Below are 21,146 nucleotides of genomic sequence, written 5' to 3'. Positions count from 1 at the left end.
GGAGTCAGATACTTAATCTACTGAGCCACCCAGGCACCCCTTGAATTGATTTTTGTATATGGTGTGATGTAGGGATCTAATTTCATTCTTTTGTATGTAGATATCCAGTTGTCTCATTACCATGTGCTGAAAAGACTATTCTTTCTTTCATTGAATTATTGTGGCACCTTTGCCAAAAATTAATTAACAATAGATGTGAGGGCTTATTTCTAGACTCAGTTCTAATTCATTGATCAACTGCAGTTGACCTTTGAACAACACTGGGGGTAAGGGCACTGACCCCTGACACAACTGAAAATCCACCTACAACTTTTTACTCCTCAAAGCTTAACTAATAGCCTACTATTGACCTGAAGCCTTATCAATAACATAAATAATTGATCAATACTTATTTTGTAGGTTGTATATATTATATACTATATTCTTACAATAAAGTAAGCTAGAGAAAAGAAAATGTTATTAAGAAAATCATAAGGAGAAAATACATTTATAAGGGCACCTGGGTAGCTAAGTTGGTTAAGCATCCGACTCTTGGTTTTGGCTCAGGTCATGATCTCACTGTTCATGAATTCGAGCCCCACATTGGTCTCTGTGCTGGCAGCATGGAGGCTGCTTGGGATTCTCTCTCTCTGCCCCTCCCCTGCTAGCTTGCTGTCTCTCAAAAATCAATAAATAAACGTTAAGAAAAAGAAGAAAATACATTTATAGTACTATAAAATCTCTGCATTATAAGTAGACTCATACAGTTCAAACCCATGCTGTTCAAGGGTCAACTGTAGCATACTTGACCACAATTTGTGTTTTTATAAAGCAAATTAACTAATAATTATTAAATGAGAGAATGATCTCAGCATAGCATGGAATTTGTCATCCTCAAATTTTCATACTTGATTTTTCTGGTGAAAGGAGGCCACAGCAGAGGTAATAGAATTGTAACCTTTATTAGGGTGGGAAAAGGCCTTCAGCTCAGCTGCGACACAGGCAAGAGATCTTTCAACGCTTAAAAAAAATAAAAAATAAAAAAATGAGCACTAATACCCAGGATGCCTCCCCAGAAAGGTATTCTCTCACACTGTAGCAGGTTTCACTTCTCTCTGTGCATGCCTTAAAGCAACCCCACTGGCAAGGAGCTCTACTTCATCTACATTATTTCAGTACCCATCAGTTTGAATTTCTACTCTTAACATTTTTAAAAAAATATATCCCTGAAGCAGCTTCTGCTATAAGCGCCTGCCAGGGTCGTTTAAGTTTCTCCTCAGGTGCCAATTACTGGCATGTGATTTTTTTGTGCTCTGGTTCCAAAGTAGCATGGATTTTAAGTGGTGCACCATAACCCTGTTTTTCCCATAAGCCCTATTATTTCTAGTGAAAAATATTGCAAGACATAAGGTTTTTCATGAATGTGCATAACATGTTACAACATAAATGCCTGTATTTTTACATTTTAACCGAGGATTTTTGAGATACTGGATTCACTTAAAGTAGAATCTTCAGCTACAGTGGCAGGACAATGAGATGGAGATGTGTAGATAAATAGTTTTGCTGTCCTTCAAATCTTCATTTTAAAGACATTCTCCTACTTAAAGGATGGGCTAATCCAATCTGGGCCTCTGAAATTTTTCTTTATTAATAGTAGTAATAGCTAATGATCCTCAGTCCATCCCATTTCCCAGTCCATTGATGTTGTTGCTGCTACTCAGTCCTCCACCGTGTGCTCCTTCATCCTTCTACTACAAATCCATTAGGCCAGTTAGCTATGGTTTAGCCAGCCCCAGACTCCCCCCCCCCCACTGCCCCCAGTCACAAGTGGGTTTTCACAGCCTACTAGGTAAAATGTGTCCTCTTAGTCCATGCTTCCCAAACTTAGGCATTTTTCAGAATCACCTGGAGGGCTTGTTCAACCACCAGTTCTTAGATGCCACCTCTGGAGATTCTGATACACTATACATGAGGTCTGAGTGAGGATTGGCATTTCTAACAAGGTCCCAGGTGATCCTGAGGCCCCTCCTCCAGAGACCATATTTTGAATGGCATTGCTATAAATGGCCCTGTCATCAGCAGTGTTAATTATCTTAACCAGTTCCTTCCCTGTCAAACCTTTTTCCCTGGCCATTGCATTGGCACAGCCATTCACAACCAGGGGCAGTTTTGATCCCCAAGAGATATTTGACAATGTCAGGGAACACTTTTTGTTGCCATAACTGGGAGGGTATGCTACTGGTGTCTAGTAGGTAGACACCAGAGATGCTGCTAAACATCTTACAATGCTCAAGGTAGCTTCTTACCACAAAGAATTATATGGCCCAAAATGTCAGTAGTGCCCAGGTTAAGATACTTGGCAGGGATGTGCTATTGCTTTGTTTGCCCATAGCATGCAATCCTTCTGATTGCATCTATGTCAAGTTGATAGCCTATGAAGCAAAGATAGAGATAAAGGAACAGTTGCATTTCCCACCCCAAATTTTTTTACATTTCATTGAAAATACAACATCTAAACTTTCAAAGTGTAAAGTGCTTTGAAAAATCACCTATAAACATGATAACTTTTCTTCAGAGTTCTAATTTCTCCTTCTTAGGTCTCATGGCAGAATGGAAGACTTTACTGAAGTCAAGTCTTTGGATATTGGGCCCATCTATTTCTTTGATCAGGTAATAATATACCTAAGTCTCATCAAATTGTAGTTTGCATTTCTAAAAATAATTAGCTTTGGACCAGTATTTTTCTCTGCTTTTTAATCAGAAAGTTTTCTTTCATTTTAGATGAAACCAAAAAGGAAAATATGGGAAAAAAGAGAACATGAAGGCCATTTCCCCCATTTGAGATACACCTCAAGAGCTATTTATAGGTAAAATATTTGGAATTACTCTTCAATTGCTGGGATCACTTTACATTTTCAAAGAGTTATAGGTGCTCAGGACCAGTGCTTCCTATTCCCCATCCCTTAAGAAACTATATCAAGGAATTTCCTATTTCAAAGCTGACCATGAAGCCAATCAGAGAACTTTATTTTAGCTAGATCAGTGATTAATTGAAGCATAATTGGTCATATCTGACCAGTCACTCTGTTTGCCCCTTTCCCCACAAACCCAGCCTCAGTTTTGCTTTACAGGGTTTGTACTAGATGTACCCTTTGGTTTCTACATTGCTTACTTTCTGTTCCTTTTTCTTTTTTAAGTTTATTTATTTTGAGAGAGAGAGCAGGGGAGGGGCAGACAGAGAGGGAGAGAGAAAATCCCTATCATGCTCCTTACTGGTAGCACAGAGCCCCACATCAGCTCACAAACAATGAGATCGTGACCTAAGCTGGTATCAGGAGTCAGATGCTTAACCAACTGAGCCACCCAGGGACCCTTCTTCCTGTTCCTTTTCATATTTTACTTAAATATTACCTTTTTGATGAGACTTTTCTTGATTATCCTATTTCAAATTTCTACCCTGTCCTCACTTTGGCATTCCCTATTCTTCTTCCTAACTTTCCTCATGTATTTATCACTTTCTATAACATTATAAATGTCATTCCTATTTCTTTGTTTTCTCTCCCTCCCCTTGTGAGAGTATCAGGTCTATAGGGAAGGATTTTTTAAAATCTACTTGATCACTTATCTATTCCCAGTCCTAAAAGCAATGCTTAACATACAGAATGGGCTTAATACAGATTAGTGTCCGCCCTTAAATATAAATGAAATGATGGAACTAGTCATTTCACAATGTTTTTTACCCGCTAATTACTACAGTTTTTCAACTTGGAAATTAAAATACTCCAACTCATCTTAGAACATGTATTACAAGGTTGTATAAGGTTAAAAGCTGTCAGTTATACCAGTGAGTTCTTGAGCAGGGGCAACTTTGCCCCACAAGGGGCATTTGGCAATATCTGAAGACATTTGTGGTTGCCATAACTAAGGATGCAACACTAAACATCCTACAATGCACAGGACTGCCCTCCACAACAGAGAATTATCTGGTCCAAAATGTCAATAGGGCCAGGGTTGAGAAACCATAGTATACTCTCATGTGGTAGAGTTTGTTTATTTGTTTGTTTGTTTGTTTGTTGTTTTGAGCCTGCTATATAACTTTTCTCAAGACCACTGCAAGTTGCTGCTCTTTTCAGAAGTCTATTGTCTTTTTTTAAATTTTTTTTTTTAACGTTTTATTTTTATTTTTGAGATAGAGACAGAGCATGAACGGGGGAGGGGCAGAGAGAGAGGGAGACACAGAATCGGAAGCAGGCTCCAGGCTCTGAGCCATCAGCCCAGAGCCCGACACGGGGCTCAAACTCACGGACCGCGAGATCATGACCTGAGCTGAAGTCGGACGTTTAACCGACTGAGCCACCCAGGCGCCCCAATTGTCTTTTTATTTCCAACTCTTTCTGTTTGAAAAACAATTCGACATAACTTGGTTATTTTACATTCACAGTAGTTGACTTATAATTGGCACTCAGTAAATGAGTTCAGGTTGTCATAGGGGCAATAGTAGGTCTGTTTATCATAAGGCTCCAGGGCTTTATTGGCTGCCCAGCTTTCTTATTTGTTGCATGTCTTAAGCATTGCTTCTGTTCATTCCAATTAGAAACACCCTGTTTCTTCCACTGGCTATCCTACTGCTGCCACTGTACCAGGAGTAAAATCCACACTTTTTACCATGAGCTGCAAGTCCTTCTGTCATTTCCTCTCCTACCTGCCCTCTGACTTCCTTGCATGCCACTGCCTGTCACTTGCTCCCCAGACATTATGGCCTATCTATTCTTTTAACAACCAAGCCCACCTGCTTTTGGTTCTTTGCATCTGCTGTACACTCTCCTTTGAATGTTTTTCTGCCATATTATTTTATGCTTGGCTCTTCCTCCTCATTATTCTAGTTTCATTGCAAATGCCACCTCAGAAAGGCCATCCCTGATCTCCCAATCCAAGGAAGCCAAACATACACCACCCCCGTCACTCTATTACAGTGTCTTGTTTTATTTTCCTTACTGCAGTTATCACTATCTGTAATTTTCATTGCCTTCCTTTCTCTTTCCCCTCCTTCTTCCTCCTTTCATTTTTCCTTCCTGTCTTCCCCATTAAGGTCCATGAGGTAGAGTTCCGTTCTCTTTGCTATGTCTCTCTAGCGCCTAGAACTGTGCTGATGAATATTTCTTGAATGAGTGAGTCATTTCTTCATATGTGCTGTTCCTAGAGAAATGGGGCTACTTTTAACACTGAGCCAGGTGCTAAGACCTTCATTGTTGATTATCTCCTTAAGGTTTTTAAGTCTGGTTTTGAAATGGGTAGTCCATTATTTGAGCTTCTGTCTGAAAAATAAACCAGACAGGTAAGTATTATTTTTAAAATGCACATTCAATTTCTCAACAACCCTCTGAAGGAAGTAAAATTATTGACCTTATCTTACATATAATAAAACTGAGGCAATTAATAAATGGTAGGTGTTAATATTATTATTGAAATAAGTAGTTTTTATCATTTCATTTGAGCAATAGGTAAATCTGACAATTATGAATGCATATTTACAAGATGTTAACAAAAAAAAATACCTTAAAGTGAAGATAACACAGTATGGCTCATACAGTTTGTATTGGAGTTTAGTAAAATGATGTTTATGAAAGCAACTTTGAAAGCTATAAAGAGATATAGAAATTTCATGAGTTATTATATTTAAAGTTTTCAAAAATGGGTCTTCCATCTTTTAAATATCAGTGAAAATATAACTAATGCCTGAAGATCAAAGATTTAAGATCTACATTTAGAATTCTTATGCAAATTAAAATACCTTTTCATCTTAAAAACATTCCCTTTTACTTTATTTAAGTACTTAGTTGGGAAAGTACTGTTATTTTTCACATTATGTGAATGGAATTATTATTTAGAAGAGAAATACAAGTAACTCTTTAGTGCTGTTTACCATTTTTAAATTTTTTTTTAATTTTTAATGTTTTATTTGTTTTTGAGAGAGAGAGACAGACAGAGACAGAGTGTGAGCAGGGGAGGAGCAGAGAGACAGGGAGACACAGAATCTGAAGCAGACTCTAGGCTCCAGGCTCTGAGCCATCAGCACAGAGCCGAATTCAGGGCTCAAACTCACAATTCCTGAAATCATGACCTGAGCCGCAGTCATTTAACCAACTGAGCCACCCAGGTGTCCCAGTGCTGTTTACCATTTAATAAAAACTTTATGCAAGTGAAATTCCATCGAGTGTTGATAATGTTTTACCACACTGACTTGGTGGAAGAAAACACTTTGAAATTGTAATGACTTGGTTAGCTGTCTTAGAAGTCTTTGAGCAACTGGTTTAAGGAACATTTCAAAGGACAGCTCATTTAAAGTACTTTTGTTCATACCTCTGATAGTGTAGTGAAATCAGTTTTGGTTTCTTATGCAATAGATACTGATTGAATAAATGAGTAAAGATAGTAGCCAGATTATAGATTTTAAGCTCCTGAAAGGGAAGGACTGTGTCTTCTCTGTGTATTCTGTGTAACACAGTGTCCATGCAATGTATGCTTGATTGTCCTCCTAGATTTTATTATATCAACTATCAGAGGCTTGAAGATACCTTTGATGTTGCTCAGTAAAATATGTGCTTGGGATATAAATGTTCTATATCCAACTCATGGCTCCTATCTTTTTAAAAAAAAATTTTAATGATTTTATTTATTTTTGAGACAGAGAGAGACAGAGCATGAGCAGGGGAGGGGCAGAAAGAGAGGGAGACACAGAATCCAAAACAGGCTCCAGGCTCTGAGCTGTCAGCACAGAGCCTGACGCAGGGCTCAAACTCATGCACTGTGAGATCATGACCTGAGCTGAAGTCGGATGCTTAACTGATTGAGCCACCCAGGTGCCCCTCATGGCTCCCATCTTAAAGAAGGATCACATCTGAGCAAAGCCACTAACCCACTAACATTGCTATCTGGACCTAAATCTATCTTTTTTCTCTTTATACTAATATTTGTTGAGCAAATATGTGCTAGAGAAACAGTAATGAACAAAACAAAGCCTCTGCTTCATGGCTTTCATTGGAACAAAAGGAAACAAATTAAAGCCAAATAAACAAGTAAATATATAGAATATCAAATAGTGATATGTGCCTTAGAGAAAAAAACAGGTTCAAGGGGAAGAGGGTGATGCTATATTGTATAGAGTGTTCAAAATGGCTCCATTTCTATAGTAATATTTGAGCAGAAGATGGATGTAAGGGTGTATGGTACATAACAGTGAGAAGCATCCTTGGTCTATTTGGGGATAACAAGGGGGCCAGTGTGGCTGAAGCAGAATGAATTGGAAGAGAGTAGTAGGAGATAAGATTATAAGAATAAGACGAAAGGGAGAGGCATCTATGTGTCTCAGTTGGTTGAACATCCAACTTCAGCTCAGGTCATGATTTCAGAGTTCATGAGTTGAGTTCGAGCCCCGCATCAGGCTTGCTGCTGTCAGCACTGAGCCCACTTCAGATCCTCTGTCCCCTTCTCTCTTTACCCTTCCCCACTCACTCTCTCTCTCTCTCTCTCTCTCAAAAATAAATAAACATTAAAAAAAATAATAATAAGAGAAGTGCGCCTGGATGGCTTAGTCGGTTAAGCATCGGACTCTTGATTTCAGCTCAGGTCATGATCTCATGATTCATGGGTTCAGGCCCCTTGTCAGGCTCCATGCTGATAGCTGTGGAGCCTGCTTGGGATTCTCTGTCTCCCTCTGTTTCTGCCCTTTCCTTGCTCACTCCGTATCTCTCTCTCTCTGTCTCTCTCTCTCAAAATAAATAAATATCTATAAATAAATAAATAAATAAATAAATAAATAAATAAATAAATAGCAAAAAAAAGAGGGGATGGAGAGGGTCAGATCATGAAAGACCTTGGGTGCCACTGTTATGCAGGCTTTTATACTGAGTGACATGGGAAGCCATTGCAGAATCTGAGTGTAGAGGGGTCACTGGACCTGATTAAATGACTAGGCTTGTGTGTTGAGATTCAATTTTAAGAACTGGGGGGAAAAGCAGAAGATTAGATAAGAGCCTATCTATAGTAATAATCTAGGCAAGGGATGATTGTAGATCACCTAGTGTGATAGTTCTGAAAGAGGGGCAATAAGGTTGATTCTGGATATAGTTTAAGGTAGAGATGACTGGGTTTGTTATGGAACGGATATAGAATGTGAGAAAAAGATAGGGTAAAGATATCCAAAGATAACACCAGAGCCTTTGACCTGAACAGCTAGAAGAATGGAGTTGCTATTTATTGAAGTAAGTAAAAACTAAGGGAAAAACAGGTTTGGTGGGAAAGACCAGGAGTTCATTTTTGGACATGTTGGATAAATTGACCTTGAGATGCCTTTTAGATATGTTATGTAGAAAGTGGGTATAAAAGTTTGGGGGTCAGGTGCGAGGTCAGAAGTATATATGTACATTTGTGAGTTGTCAGTGTCTAAATAGTTTTTAAAGCCTTTCAAATGGGTAAGCTTACAAAGGGAGTATAGGTAGAGAGAAGAAGGGAGGTGTGAGAGGGAGAAGTTAACTCAGAGATGAAGAGAAACCAGCAAAGGGTTGGAGAAGGAATATCCAGTGAGGGAGGAGAACCAAGAGAAAGTGATGTTCAAAAAACCAATGAAGAAAATGTTTCAAGAATGTTCAGTTATGTCAAATGCTGCGTGGGAGTTGTATGAGGTGAAGACTGAATAGTGACTGTTTGGTTCAGTATGATCAAGGATTTTGGTGACTTTAAAAGAGGCTTCTTTGTGGAGAGGTGGGGACACATAGAGTGGGTTGAATAGAGAATGGGAGCAAGTATAAACAACTTTCAAAACTTTGCTTTTTCAAAGCAAAACAACTTTTACTGTATACCACTTCACACCCATTAGGATGTCTATTAAAAAAAAAACAAAAAAAACCAGAAGGTAACAAGTATTGGTAAGGATGTAGAGAAATTAGATTGTGCATTGCTGGTGGAACTGTAAAATGGTGCAGTGACTGTAGAAAATTATATGACATTTCCTCAAAAAATTAAACATAGAGTTACCATGATCTAGCAATTACAATTCTAGAAGTGAAATCAGGGACTTGAACAGGTAGTATATACCCATGTTCATAGCAGTATTATTCATAATTGCCAAAAAGGTGGAAGCAACCCAAGTCCATTGACAGATGAGGGGATAAACAAAGCGTGGTATACACGTACAATGGAATGTTACTCCTTAAAAAGGAAATTCCGACACATGCTGCAACATGGCTGAACCTGAAGACGTTATGCTAAATGAAATAAGACAGTCACAAATGAACAAATATTGTATGATTCCTCTTATATGAAGTTCATAGGGTAGTCAAAATTGTAGACACAGGAAGTAGAATGGTGGTTACCAGGGCTGGGGGTGGAGTGAGTGATATAGGGTATATAATGTCTCCTCTACCTTCTCAGGATCTCCTACCGGGATGGATATAAGACAGATCAGTAGGAGAAAAACATTTTTATCTAGTAATTTTTAAGTGTAGAACAAACACCGAATGGAACAGAGTTGAATGCTTATATGCTAGGTTGGACAAAATAATAAACTGTGAAAATGTGACAAGACAAAGGGGTAGGCTAGAGAAATTAATCCTTGAGAAATGACTCAGAAGGTAAGAGTTTAACAAAATTTGTTTGTACAGATTTTTCCTGACCTCAGCTTAATCTTTGGTGATAAGAATGTTTCTTCCTCCTGGTATAGGGAGGGTATGTTTCACCTGAGGGTTTTAGCTCCTGCTTTCAGGAAGAAAAAGGAAGGTCAGAATGCACTTCTTGCATTTGCTATTTTTCAAGTGCCTTTAACTCAATATAATCAATATGCTAAAATGGCATATTTTGGGGTGGTATGCTCTGAACCTCCACAGGAGGGATGGAGAGTTAGTGTTAATGGGTACAGAGTTTCACTGGTGAAGATGAAAAAGTTCTGGAGATGAATGATAGCAATGTTTGCACAATAATGTGGATATACTCAATGCCTTAGGACTGTACACTTAAAATTGGTTAAAATGGTAAATTTTATGTGAATTTTATCATAATAAAAAAAAGGAATTTTGCCATTAAGGCAGATAAATGATTTGTAGTTGGCAGGAACTGTATCAGTTCCTAAAAGTGTGTGGAGAAAAACACTGAAGAAATTTGTAAAACTAGGCTGTTGGTAATGCCTTGTAAGAGAGAGTCAGCTGAAGTCTGACCTTCCTTTAGTCTCTACCCCCTAGATTCAAACCCTGTGCATTTTAAGGGCCCAGAGATGGGGTAATCAGCACCTGGGATATGGACTTATCAACCAAAAATGTCTGTGGGACTGGGAAGGGCCTGGGGGTGCCATTAATTTCTAGTTGTTTTGGAAGAATTCCTCTAGGAAGCAATAGACTTAAATGCCACTTGATCAGCAGTACATTCTCTCTCCTGGTAGTTTAGATACATGGTAGGCCAAATCTTAACCATAATCACTTTGGTAGTAGAGTTAAAACATTAAGAATTCAGACGGTCTTATCAAAGGTGAACAACTTTGGCCCAAGAGAGTGCCAAACACTCTATCTCAGGATAGCAATGGCCATGGAATTGTATGTTCCCTTTTATATACATTCCATATTAATATAGATATTAGCGTGAAATACTAGTATACATACAGTGTAGCTCTACATCTTTAGAAGTCAATATGAGGGGCACCTGAGTGGCTGAGTTGGTTAGTGTTATATATATAAATTCATGGGGTGAGTCAAATAACACACGTGTTTTAATTTACCAACAGGATCCCCCTCCATTTTATCCTTTTATTTTTTAAATTAATAGTAAATTTTGATGACTATAAACAGATGGTATTTTATGATCTTACTTCTGCTCAATTTTATCTTTCTATACTTCATTGTGAAGATTTTCTTCTGACTTGTCTTTCGTTTAACTAATTTTCTTTTCAGCTTTGTGTCTAATATGCTGTTAAACCCATCTACTGAGTTCTTAATTTGGCTTATGATATGTTTCAGCTTTATAATTTCTATCTGGTTCTTTTTCAAACATGCTCATGTGTGTATGTGTGTGTGTGTGTGTGTGTGTTTGTGTGTGTGTGTAGCTTTCAGTTCTTTGCAAACATTCTCAATTTCCTTGGTCATAGTAAGCAGAGTTATTTTAAACTATATATCTCCCTATGGTTCTATTTTATTAGTTGCTGTTTCTACTGGCTCTCATTCACGTTCTCTTGATTCCTTGTAAATCTTGTGTTTTAAAACACTTTGTGTCACATACTGTATTTGAAAACTATTTTTCAAAATAATTTGGGGGCATCTGGGTGGTTCATTCAGTTAAGCCTCCGACTCTTGATTTTGGCTCAGGTCATGTTCTCACGGTTTGTGATTTCAAGCCCTGTATCAGGCTCTGCACTGACAGTGCTGAACCTGCTTGGGATTCTCCCTCCCTCTCTCTCTGCCCCTCCCCAGCTCGCTCTCTCTCTCTCTCTCTCTCAAAGTAAACTTCTAAAAACTTTAAAAAACTTTTAAAAAAATTATGAGGGCTAGGATGAAGTCAACTTCTACCGGACGAGATTTACATTTGTTTCCGTCAGGAGTTTGTGGATAGCAACACTTAGGGGTCACCTTAATTCAATGTCAGGAAATGAGATAATTTGAAGCTGTGTTATAATGTGCTGGTCTAGGTGTACTTCTGGATAATCCTTACTCCTAGGCCACAGCCTTTCGAGTTTCAACCAATAACCTTGCCATGGAAGGCCCTAGATTCCAAATTTTGAACACTTAGCCCCCACAAAGCTATCAAAAGTCCTGACCAGTCTTTAAGCCTCTCAGATGCATCTTATAGAATTGGTAAATTTTCCTTCCATACCTCTAACCTTCCACAAAGGGGGAAAATATGGGGTTTTTCTCTTTGGATTTCAATCCTCTTCCAGATACTGATAGTAACTCCTCACTATCTTGTTAGCTCTCTGTAGTCTTTAAGAAAAAAAAATTTTTTTTGGTCCAGCTTTTCTAGTTGTCTCCAAGAAAGGGTTACTTTGAATTACCTAGATGCTATTACCAAAAGGAGTAGATCACTTGCAAGTTTTAAACATGGTATGCATAGTTGTTTTGTAAACTGTGGCTGAAAATTCCAGTATATGAGATATCTAGACCTTTGCAGATCTGTTTCTGTTGCTGCTTTGGAATTTCAGTATAATGTAGTAACATCTGATGGGGTGTGTAGGACAGGCTAAGGGAACATACAACGTGTTTGTAGTCTAACGTAAGAAATTCAGGGAAGGCTCTTTGGAAGAAACGACCTCTGTCTTGTCTTATAATTAAGGTAATGAATAAGCAGTACACACATATACTGGTTTTTATCTTCTGTTCATAAATGTAATAAATATTAATTGTAGAAAAGTTAGAAAAGTATAAAGTATAAAAGAAGGCAAAAAAATGACTTCCACAATCCCATAATCAATTTACTTTTTTGGAGGATATTTGCTTAGTTTCTGTACTAGCAGATATATGGTACATACATTTACATTTGAGATCATTCCACATATATAACCGTGTATAATCTTTATATAATATTATAACATAAGCATTTTCCCAAATTATTAAGAGCAATTTTCCAAACAATTCTTCATGCTACCCATTGTATGAGCATGGCACTATTTACTTAGCTATATCCTTATGGGCCATTCTTTTTTTTTCAATTTTTTCTAATATCAACAAATAATGTTACAGTTAGCAATTTTATTCACAGATATTATACATCCTTTTTATTACATTTTAAGATGGATTTCCAGAAGTTGAATTACTGAGTTAAAGAAAATAAAATATCTTTTAAGGCTTACATATGTTTTTTACAGGCGTACAAACAGTACAGTATCTAAAGAACAAAAGGAAGCAAGACTATCTACAGTATCTGAATGTGAGAAGAAAGATGAATTCCATTCATCTGGGATCTCACAAATTTCTGGTGTTTCCAAGTTTTCATCTAACCTTCGATTCACCAAAATATACCGGCAAAAGAATCTATTTGAAGAATATAAACTGATTGCTGCTGAAATACTGAGTGAACTTGGGGAGATATTGCAGAAATATGCTGAGTATAACATTACTTTCCCTGCGGGAATTGTAAATCTTATGAATTACAGCTGGCATGATCTTATTGAAGGTGTTTGTAAGTGTGCAACGAAAAATTTGAAGAAAAACAATGCCTTAAAAAGAGATTCCAAAAACATGACCCAAATCAGCACCTGTGCAAGAGAGGAATATCATAAGGAAAATCATCTTGTGAAAGCAAAAAAAGACCACCCTGTTTCATCGGGTGAGTAGAAGTTAATTAGATTTATAAATAATCCTCCAGGTTTCTTTTTTTTTTTTTTAAAGGAATAAAGGGGCGCCTGGGTGGCTCTGTCAGTTAATCGCCTGACTTGATTTCAGCTCAGGTTTGTTAGACTGAACCCCACGTGGAGCTCTGCACTGGGTGTGGAGCCTGCTTGGGATTCTCTCTGTCCCTCTCTCTCTGCCTTTCCCCCCTCACTCATGCGCACTCACTATTGCACACTCTCTCTCTCTCAAAAATAAACATTTTTAAAAAATGAATAAAAATAGCAAGTGAGTGAGATGTTGACAAAACATTATATTAGTGATATATATTTGGTTTGTGTTAATAATTTTAATAAGTGTTAGTGAATGTCAGGAGAAAGATACAAAAATTTATAGTGCTTTCATTGTAAGCATCTGTTACACTTTACATTCATGTGATATGAATTCTCTGCCTTAAGGGATCCTACAAATTCTTTTACAGTGGCAGGGTCCAAAATAAATATGATGCTAGCCACATATGTAATTTTTTTAATTAACTTTTTATTTTAAGATGATTGTAGATCCACATACAGAGAGATACCATATACCCTTACCCTTTCTCTATATGACAACATCTTGCAAAACTATAGTACAATATCACAGCCAGGATATTGACATTGATACAGTCAGGATTCAAAACATTTCTATCAAGGCAAGAACCATTCATGGAGTCCTTCTGCAACCACACCCACTTCCCTCCTTCTTCCACCCCCTCTTTAATCTTGACAACCACCAACGTGTTATACATTTCTAATTTTTGTCATTTCAAGGATGTTATATGAATGGAATCATGCAATGTATAACTTTTGGTGATTGCCTTTTTTCAGCAAGCTTAATTCTCTGGAGATACATCCAAGTAGTATGTATCAGTAGCTTGTTCCTTTTTATTGCCCAGTAGTATTCCATGGTATGAATGTACTACAGTTTGTTTAACCATTCCTTCCTTGAAGGACATCTAGGTATTTGGGTTTGTTTGTTTGTTTGGGGTTTTTTTCTTTCAGTTTTTAGCTATTATGAAAGCTGCTAAAACATTTGGGTATAGGATTTATGTAAATATAAGTTTAGATTCCTCTTTGATAAATGCCCAGAAGTACAATTGCTGGGCTATGTGGCAACTGCATGTTTACTTTTATATGAAACTTTCAAACTATTTTCCAGAGAGGCTGTACTGGTTTTTTGTTTTGTTTTTGTTTTTGTTTCTAAGTTTTATTTAAGTAATCTCTACACCCAACATGGGGCTTGAACCCACGACCCCAGGATCAAGAATCACATGTTCTTCTGACTGAGCCAGCCGGGCACTCCATGGCTCTACTGTTTTACATTCCTACCAGCATTGTATGAGTGATACCATTTCTCCACATTCTCACCAGCATTTGGGTATTATCACCACTTTTTATTTTAGCCATTCTTGTAGGTGTGTAGTAATATCTCATTATAGTTTTAATTTGCATTTCTCTAATGGCTAATGATATTGAATATTTGCCATCTGTATATCCTCTTCAGTGAAATATCTCCCGTGTCTTTGCTTAATTTTCTAATTGGATTGTTTTTTTAATTGTTGAATTTTGAGAGTTCTTTATATATTCTAGATACTAGTCCTTTGTTGTATATGTGCTTTCCAAATATTTTCTCCCAGTGTCTTCTCATCTTTTTAATAGGGTCCTTTGCAAAGAAAAAGTTTTAAATTTTGATGAAGTCCAACTTTTGAAAAATCTTTTTATGAATAGTGTTTTTGGTATCAAGGCTAAGAGTTCTCTGCCTACCCCTAAATCCTGAAGGTTTTCTCCTATTTTTTTTCCTAAAAGTTTTATAGTTTTACATTTTAGTTTTACATTTTACATTTAAGTCCATGACCCATTTGGCATTACCTTTTGTATAAAGTGTGAGACCTACACTGAGGTTCATTTTTTTGCCTATGGTTGTCCAGTTGCTTCGGCATCATTGTTGAAAATGCTGTCTTTCCTCCATTGAATTGCTTTTGTATCTTTCTCACAAATCAGATTGGTATATTTATGTGAATCTATTGTGGGGTCCTCCTTTTGTTTCTGCTGGTTCTCATTCATGTTCTCTTGATTCCTTGTGAATTTGATTATTTTTGTCTTGTGTCAGACATTGTTTTTAAAAATAATTTGAGGCCAAGGGTGCCTGGGTGGCTCAGTCGTTTAAACAGCTCACTTGGTTTCAGCTCAGGTCATGATCTCATGGTTTGCGGATCGAGCTCTGCATCAAACCCTGTGCTGACAGCTCAGAACCTGCTTGGGATTCTTTCTCTACCAATCTGTCTCTCCAAATAAATAAATAAACTAAAAAAAATAATTTGAGGCCTGGAAGAAGTTATCTTCAACTGGAGGTGATTAGAAGCAGGGACTCAAACAGATGTTTGTATACCAATGCTTATAGCAGCATTATTTACAATAGCCAAGAGGTGGAAACAACTCAAACGTCCATAGACGGGTGTATGGTTAAACAAATTATGGTATATATATACAGTGGAATGTTATTCAGCCTTAAAAAGGAATGAAATTCTGATACACATTATAATGTAGATGAACCTTGAAGACATTATACTAAGTGAAGTAAGCCAGAACAAAAGGACAAATATACCATGACTCCACTTACATGAGATACCTAAAGTAATCAAATTCGTAGAGACAGAAAGTAGCATGGTAGTTGCAAGGGGCTGGCAGGAAGGGAGGATAGGCAGTTACTGTTAAATGGTTATAGAATTTCAATTGAGGAAGAAGAAAACTTTCTGAAGATGAATGGTGGTGGTGATGATTGTACAACAGTGTAAATGAACTTGAATGAACTTAATGCTTCAAAACTGTACACTTGAGAATGGTTAAAATGGGGGGCACCAGGGTGGCTCAGTTGGTTAAGCATCTGACTTCATCTCAGGTCAAGATCTCACGATTTGTGAGTTCAAGCCCCAAGTCGGGCTGTATGCTGACAACTTGGAGCCTGGAGCCTGCTTTGGATTCTATATCTCCCTCTCTCTCTGCCCCTCCCCCACTCATGCTCTGTCTCTCTCTGTCTCTCACAAATGAATAAACATTAAAAAAAATTTTTAATGGTAAAAATGGTAAATTTTACATTATGCAAATTTAACCACAATAAAAATATCTTAACGGTTAAATGGTAAATTTTTGTATTATGTATACTTTATCACAATAGAAAACAAGATGGGGGACCAAGCTAACTGTGAAAAAGGAAGCTTTCCTTCTTATAAGGTGGTAAATAAAAGGAACTGAGTGAAAGGGCAGGTATATATACACAAGGGGGCATTTAATTTCAGAGTGAGAAGAGTTGAGTCTGTAAGCCTAAAACCAGGAACTTGTGATAATATGATATATATGTGAAATAGTACAAAATGGCCCATTTTAGAGACACTTGAGTTGATGCTGCTTCCACAGTTCCTTTCTGCCTACGACCACATTTGTGTTCCCTCACTCCCTGGGCCAAATTAGGGCTTTTGTGGGCTCTGGTGCTTTTCCCTTCACTGTGTCCCTTACTTCATAGAAGTTATTAAAAACTATATCTTATGACTGCATTATTACAAAGATAAATCTAATCCAGCTAGACTCATTATTATTTATTCATTATTGTCTTATTCAGTTTCTTCTTCTGCTTTAAAAGAAACTAAAATTAAAACATTTTGGCGGGCTTCTAGACATGTGCCTCATGGAGAAATCAATTCTGCTTTCTTCTTCCCTCACTTCTGAGGGACCATCATCCTCTCAGAATGTTGCTCTCTCCTGCCATCTGATCTTTGCCTGTTCTTAGCCTCCAGATTTTTCACTGTTAAGATGAAGTTACTGGGGTGCCTGGGTAGCTCAGTCGGTTAGGCGTCCGACTTTGGCTAGGTCATGATCTCATGGTTCATGGGTTCGAGCCCCTCATCGGGCTATGTGCTGACCGCTCAGAGCCTGAAGCCTGCTTCCAATTCTGTGTCTCCCTCTCTCTCTGCCCCTCCCCTGCTCATTCTCTGTCTCTCTCTGTCTCTCTCTCAAAAATAAATGTTAAAAAAATTTTTTTTTGATGAAGTTACCTATTTAATTCCAAGACATTGATGCTCTTCTCAGATGCTGAAAACATTTGCAAGTACCAAACCCAAGAATGTTAAAAATAATAATAAAGTCTTAGGGGTCTGAAATTTTTGCTGATAATAATTTCAGAAAACTTAATAGGGAGATATGAGTGACTGGCACAAACATGCAATTTAAAAAGGATGAAGAACCTCACCAGAGCTTAGCACTACATTCTGGAGAGTACAGGTAGACCCCACTTTTACCCCCAGAGTGAAGCTTTATTTTCAGTACTTTTAAGATTTCTCACTTTAGCTTCTATTGTGTTGATATATACAAGCAAGTTTCAACATAGCAAAAGAGCTGATATTTTAAATATTAAAATCATATTCGATTATAACATTTTATAGATCATAGGGATCTTTCTAGCTATTATCTAATTTAGTTGTCCAGATATCCCTGTCAGGCAGCTAATAGGGTTTCTGTTTCACTAAGAAGAAAACTGAGATTCCAAAAGGCTGAGTAACTTGCCTAAAGTCATACGGTTTCTGATTGAGCTGTGATCCCAACCCTGGTCTTCTAACTCCCAATATAGTAGCCTTTCTGCTATCTTATCCCTAATTCTCATTCTGCTATTGTAATAGTGATAATGATTTTGACAATGAGAATAAATAGTAGTGGTTGCTATCTCTACAATGACCCCTCTGAGATAGAGAAGTAAACTAGTGTAGTGATTAAGCCTTTGCTTTTAGGATTCCTGGGTCCAAATCCTGGCTATTGCATTACTGCTTATATAACTTTGAGCTCATATAATTATGAACACATTTCATAACCCCTCTTTGTCTCAGTTTCATTATCTGTAACATCGTACTAAAAACCATATCTTTTTCCTGGGTGGTTCTGAATATTAAATAAGTTAACACTAAAACACTTGGAAAAGTATCTAGATATAGTAGATACTACTTTTTTTTTTAAGTTTTTATTTAAATTCCAGTTAACATACAGTGTCATGTTAGTTTCAGGTGTGCAATATACTGGTTAAACACTTACATTCATCACCCAATGGTAGACACTACTTATGTATTTGTTATCTTATTATTTTTTTAATGTTTATTTATTTTGAGAGAGAGAGAGAGAGAGAGAGAGAGAGAGAGAGAGAGAGAATCCCAAACAGGCTCTGCTCTGACAGCAGAGAGCCCAATGCAGGGCTTGAACTCATGAACCATGAGATCATGACCTGAGCCAAAGTCAGATGCTTAACTGACTGAGCCACCCAGGCACCCCTGTTATTTTATTATTATTATTTCCATTATCTCATATTATCCTCAGAGTAACCCTTTGGTATATAGGTATTATTACAGGTTCCTGATGGTTCATGAAGCCTAATGCATTTGCTTTAACAAGATAATTCTAGCAATACAATTTTTACTCTTTAAGAACAAGTGATTGCTGTTAATAAAAAGATTGGAATGCTCTGTAGCAGTTTTCAAAGTGTGGTTCTGGAACCAGTGCATCAACATCACTAGGAACTTAGAACAAGTACTAGCAAATTTTCTAGGTCTTATTCTAGACTTACCTGAATTCCTCCTCTGTAAAATGAGGATGATTAATTGTAGAATTTTGTTGAAAGAAATAAACTAATTTATAATGCATGTAATGTGCTTAGCATAGTGCCTGGCATATGGTAAGTGCTTAATAAATATTAGCCATAGTTATTGTGCATATTCTTTTTTTTTTTTTTAATGTTAATTTATTTTTGAGACAGAGAGAGACACAGCATGAGCAGGGAAGGGGCAGAGAGAGAGGGAGACACAGAATGTGAAGCAGGCTCCAGGCTCTGAGCTGTCAGCACAGAGCCCGACGCGGGGCTCGAACTCACGAACTGTGAGATCATGACCTGAGCCGAAGTCGGATGCTTAACCGACTGAGCCACCCAGGCGCCCCTATTGTGCATATTCTTACTTGTACCCTTATTTCTTTTACTTTTATCATTGTAATTTTCTCATCTTTTTACTTTACTTTAATTTAATTTTTATTTTTTTAAATTTTAGATGCAGACTATTTGTATGGATTCCTGGAAATAAGGACTTCCCAATTCATATATAAAGTTTAAGAAGCTACCATGAGATTTGCTTTCTTTTCAAAATATCCCTAAATATTTTATTTTTAGATAGATTTTAAGATCTAATTTTATTTTATAAGATGACTTCATTCCACTTCATACACTAATAGAATTTCTTGTCTTAATTTACATTTTGGGGTGCCTGGGTGGCTCAGTCCGTTAAGTGTCTAACTCTAGATTTTGGCCCAGGTCATGATCCCATGGTTTGTGAGTTCGAACCCTGCGCCGGGCTCCACAATGGCAGTGGGGAGCCTGCTTGGGATTCTCTCTCTCTCTCTCTCTCTCTCTCTCTCTCTGCCCCTCCCCAGATCACTCTCTCTCTCTGTCTCTCTCTCAAAGTAAATAAATAAACTTAAAAAAAAAAAGAATTAGGTTTACATTTTATTACAAAACTTAATGATACAGAGAGGCTTTGTGTCCATGTAGCCTTTTTTTTTTTTTTTAACCAGAACAGGCTGCTAACTGTTATCTCATTGCTAAAAAAATAAATGAAAGTAAAACATGAATTTTTTTTAGTGGTTCTCATGTGAAAGGGCAACTCTTAGAACAAAAGCATAAACACAATCTTTTAGTAAATCAAGAAGTTATGCAAAGATATTTAATTTTAAAAAACGGTTTCATTTCTAGAGCAAATTAAAATATTTCATGAGTCACTATGGGTACTTATGGAAAATTTTGCTAATGCCCTCATAAGAATATTAAAATATTGACAACTGTTTTTTGTGTTGATGATGATTTAGCAAAATACTCACTTTCTCTTCTCTTTCCCCTCTGCCCTCTCATCTTCCTCCTCCTTCCTTTTTTCCTAGCTCTTGTCAAACAAAACCAGTATTCACAGATCCCGCAGGATAGCCATTTACCTGTTGTCATCCACTTCTCCCTGTTATCCAAGATCTGTTTAGAAAATGGTAAGATCCCTTTACCCACCCAAATTAGGGTTGACTCTAATGAGCAAGCAGAGTGAGAATCACTTACATTCCCTGAATTTGAAAACTCTCTCAGTCATCCTCATAGTATAACCTCAGTCAGAGCCAGACATTTAAGTTCATGGATTCCAAGTCAAAAAGTTTTCAAATGCAGCCCCCACCCCCACCCCACCCCCAGCCTTCCCTGATTTCTCCACTCTTGTATCTTAGGAGTTTTTTCTTCATGGTTCTGAGAAACTAGCTTCAGGAACAATGACATGCCTGTCCCCCCAGAAGAGCACCCAGGGCCTTCCATCACAAAAACATACTAACTTGGACTAGGAACCAAACCTTCTGGGTTAAAAGGCAAAACTTGGCTCTTAAATTGTTTAAATGTTATAAAGGAGACTTCCCAAGGAAGATTATGGTTACACAAATCTAGGAAGAATACAGATGATCCCTTTATGAGGTTATAAAAGGGATAAGATATAGGTTGTTAGGAAAAGGGAAACTCGTCATCCCTTGAAATACAGACATAATATAGCTGTGTGGCTCAGGGAGTGAGTAGGAGTTGGGGCTGACTGCCATGGGTCTCATAGATTTGCTTCTCATAATCTTTTCATCATAATCTAAGAACTTTAAGATCTGTTGAAGTTTCTGCTTTTAGGGAATATGCTTTTAGGCGTCCAGTGTCCCTCCCATACTTCCCCATTCCCTACATATGCTTCTGAATTTGATGTATTTAGGAATCAAGTTAGGACTGGAACTGTCTCAC

At 37.4% G+C, this 21,146-nt stretch overlaps 1 protein-coding gene across 3 annotated transcripts in view; it reads left to right on the top strand.

The window, feature by feature from the left end:
- Window positions 1-21,146, top strand: part of LOC132693931 (uncharacterized protein C3orf20 homolog) — a 192,912-nt gene that overhangs the window by 11,639 nt on the left and 160,127 nt on the right. For all 3 annotated transcript variants that reach the window (XM_078449585.2, XM_078449584.2, XM_078449586.2), the window contains exons 2-5: window positions 2,577-2,649; window positions 2,761-2,846; window positions 12,818-13,278; window positions 20,276-20,374. In XM_078449585.2, coding sequence (XP_078305711.2) covers window positions 2,590-2,649; window positions 2,761-2,846; window positions 12,818-13,278; window positions 20,276-20,374 — 706 coding nt within the window. In that variant the 5' untranslated portion in view covers window positions 2,577-2,589. The remainder of the gene's footprint in view (window positions 1-2,576; window positions 2,650-2,760; window positions 2,847-12,817; window positions 13,279-20,275; window positions 20,375-21,146) is intronic.

Source organism: Panthera onca, chromosome B4 (assembly GCF_046562875.1).
Source record: "Panthera onca isolate mPanOnc1 chromosome B4, mPanOnc1 haplotype 2, whole genome shotgun sequence".
In the NCBI taxonomy this organism is placed as follows: Eukaryota; Metazoa; Chordata; class Mammalia; order Carnivora; family Felidae; genus Panthera; species Panthera onca.
The sequence above is the reverse complement of the archived record's forward strand: the minus strand, read 5'-3'. Positions and strand labels throughout refer to the sequence as shown.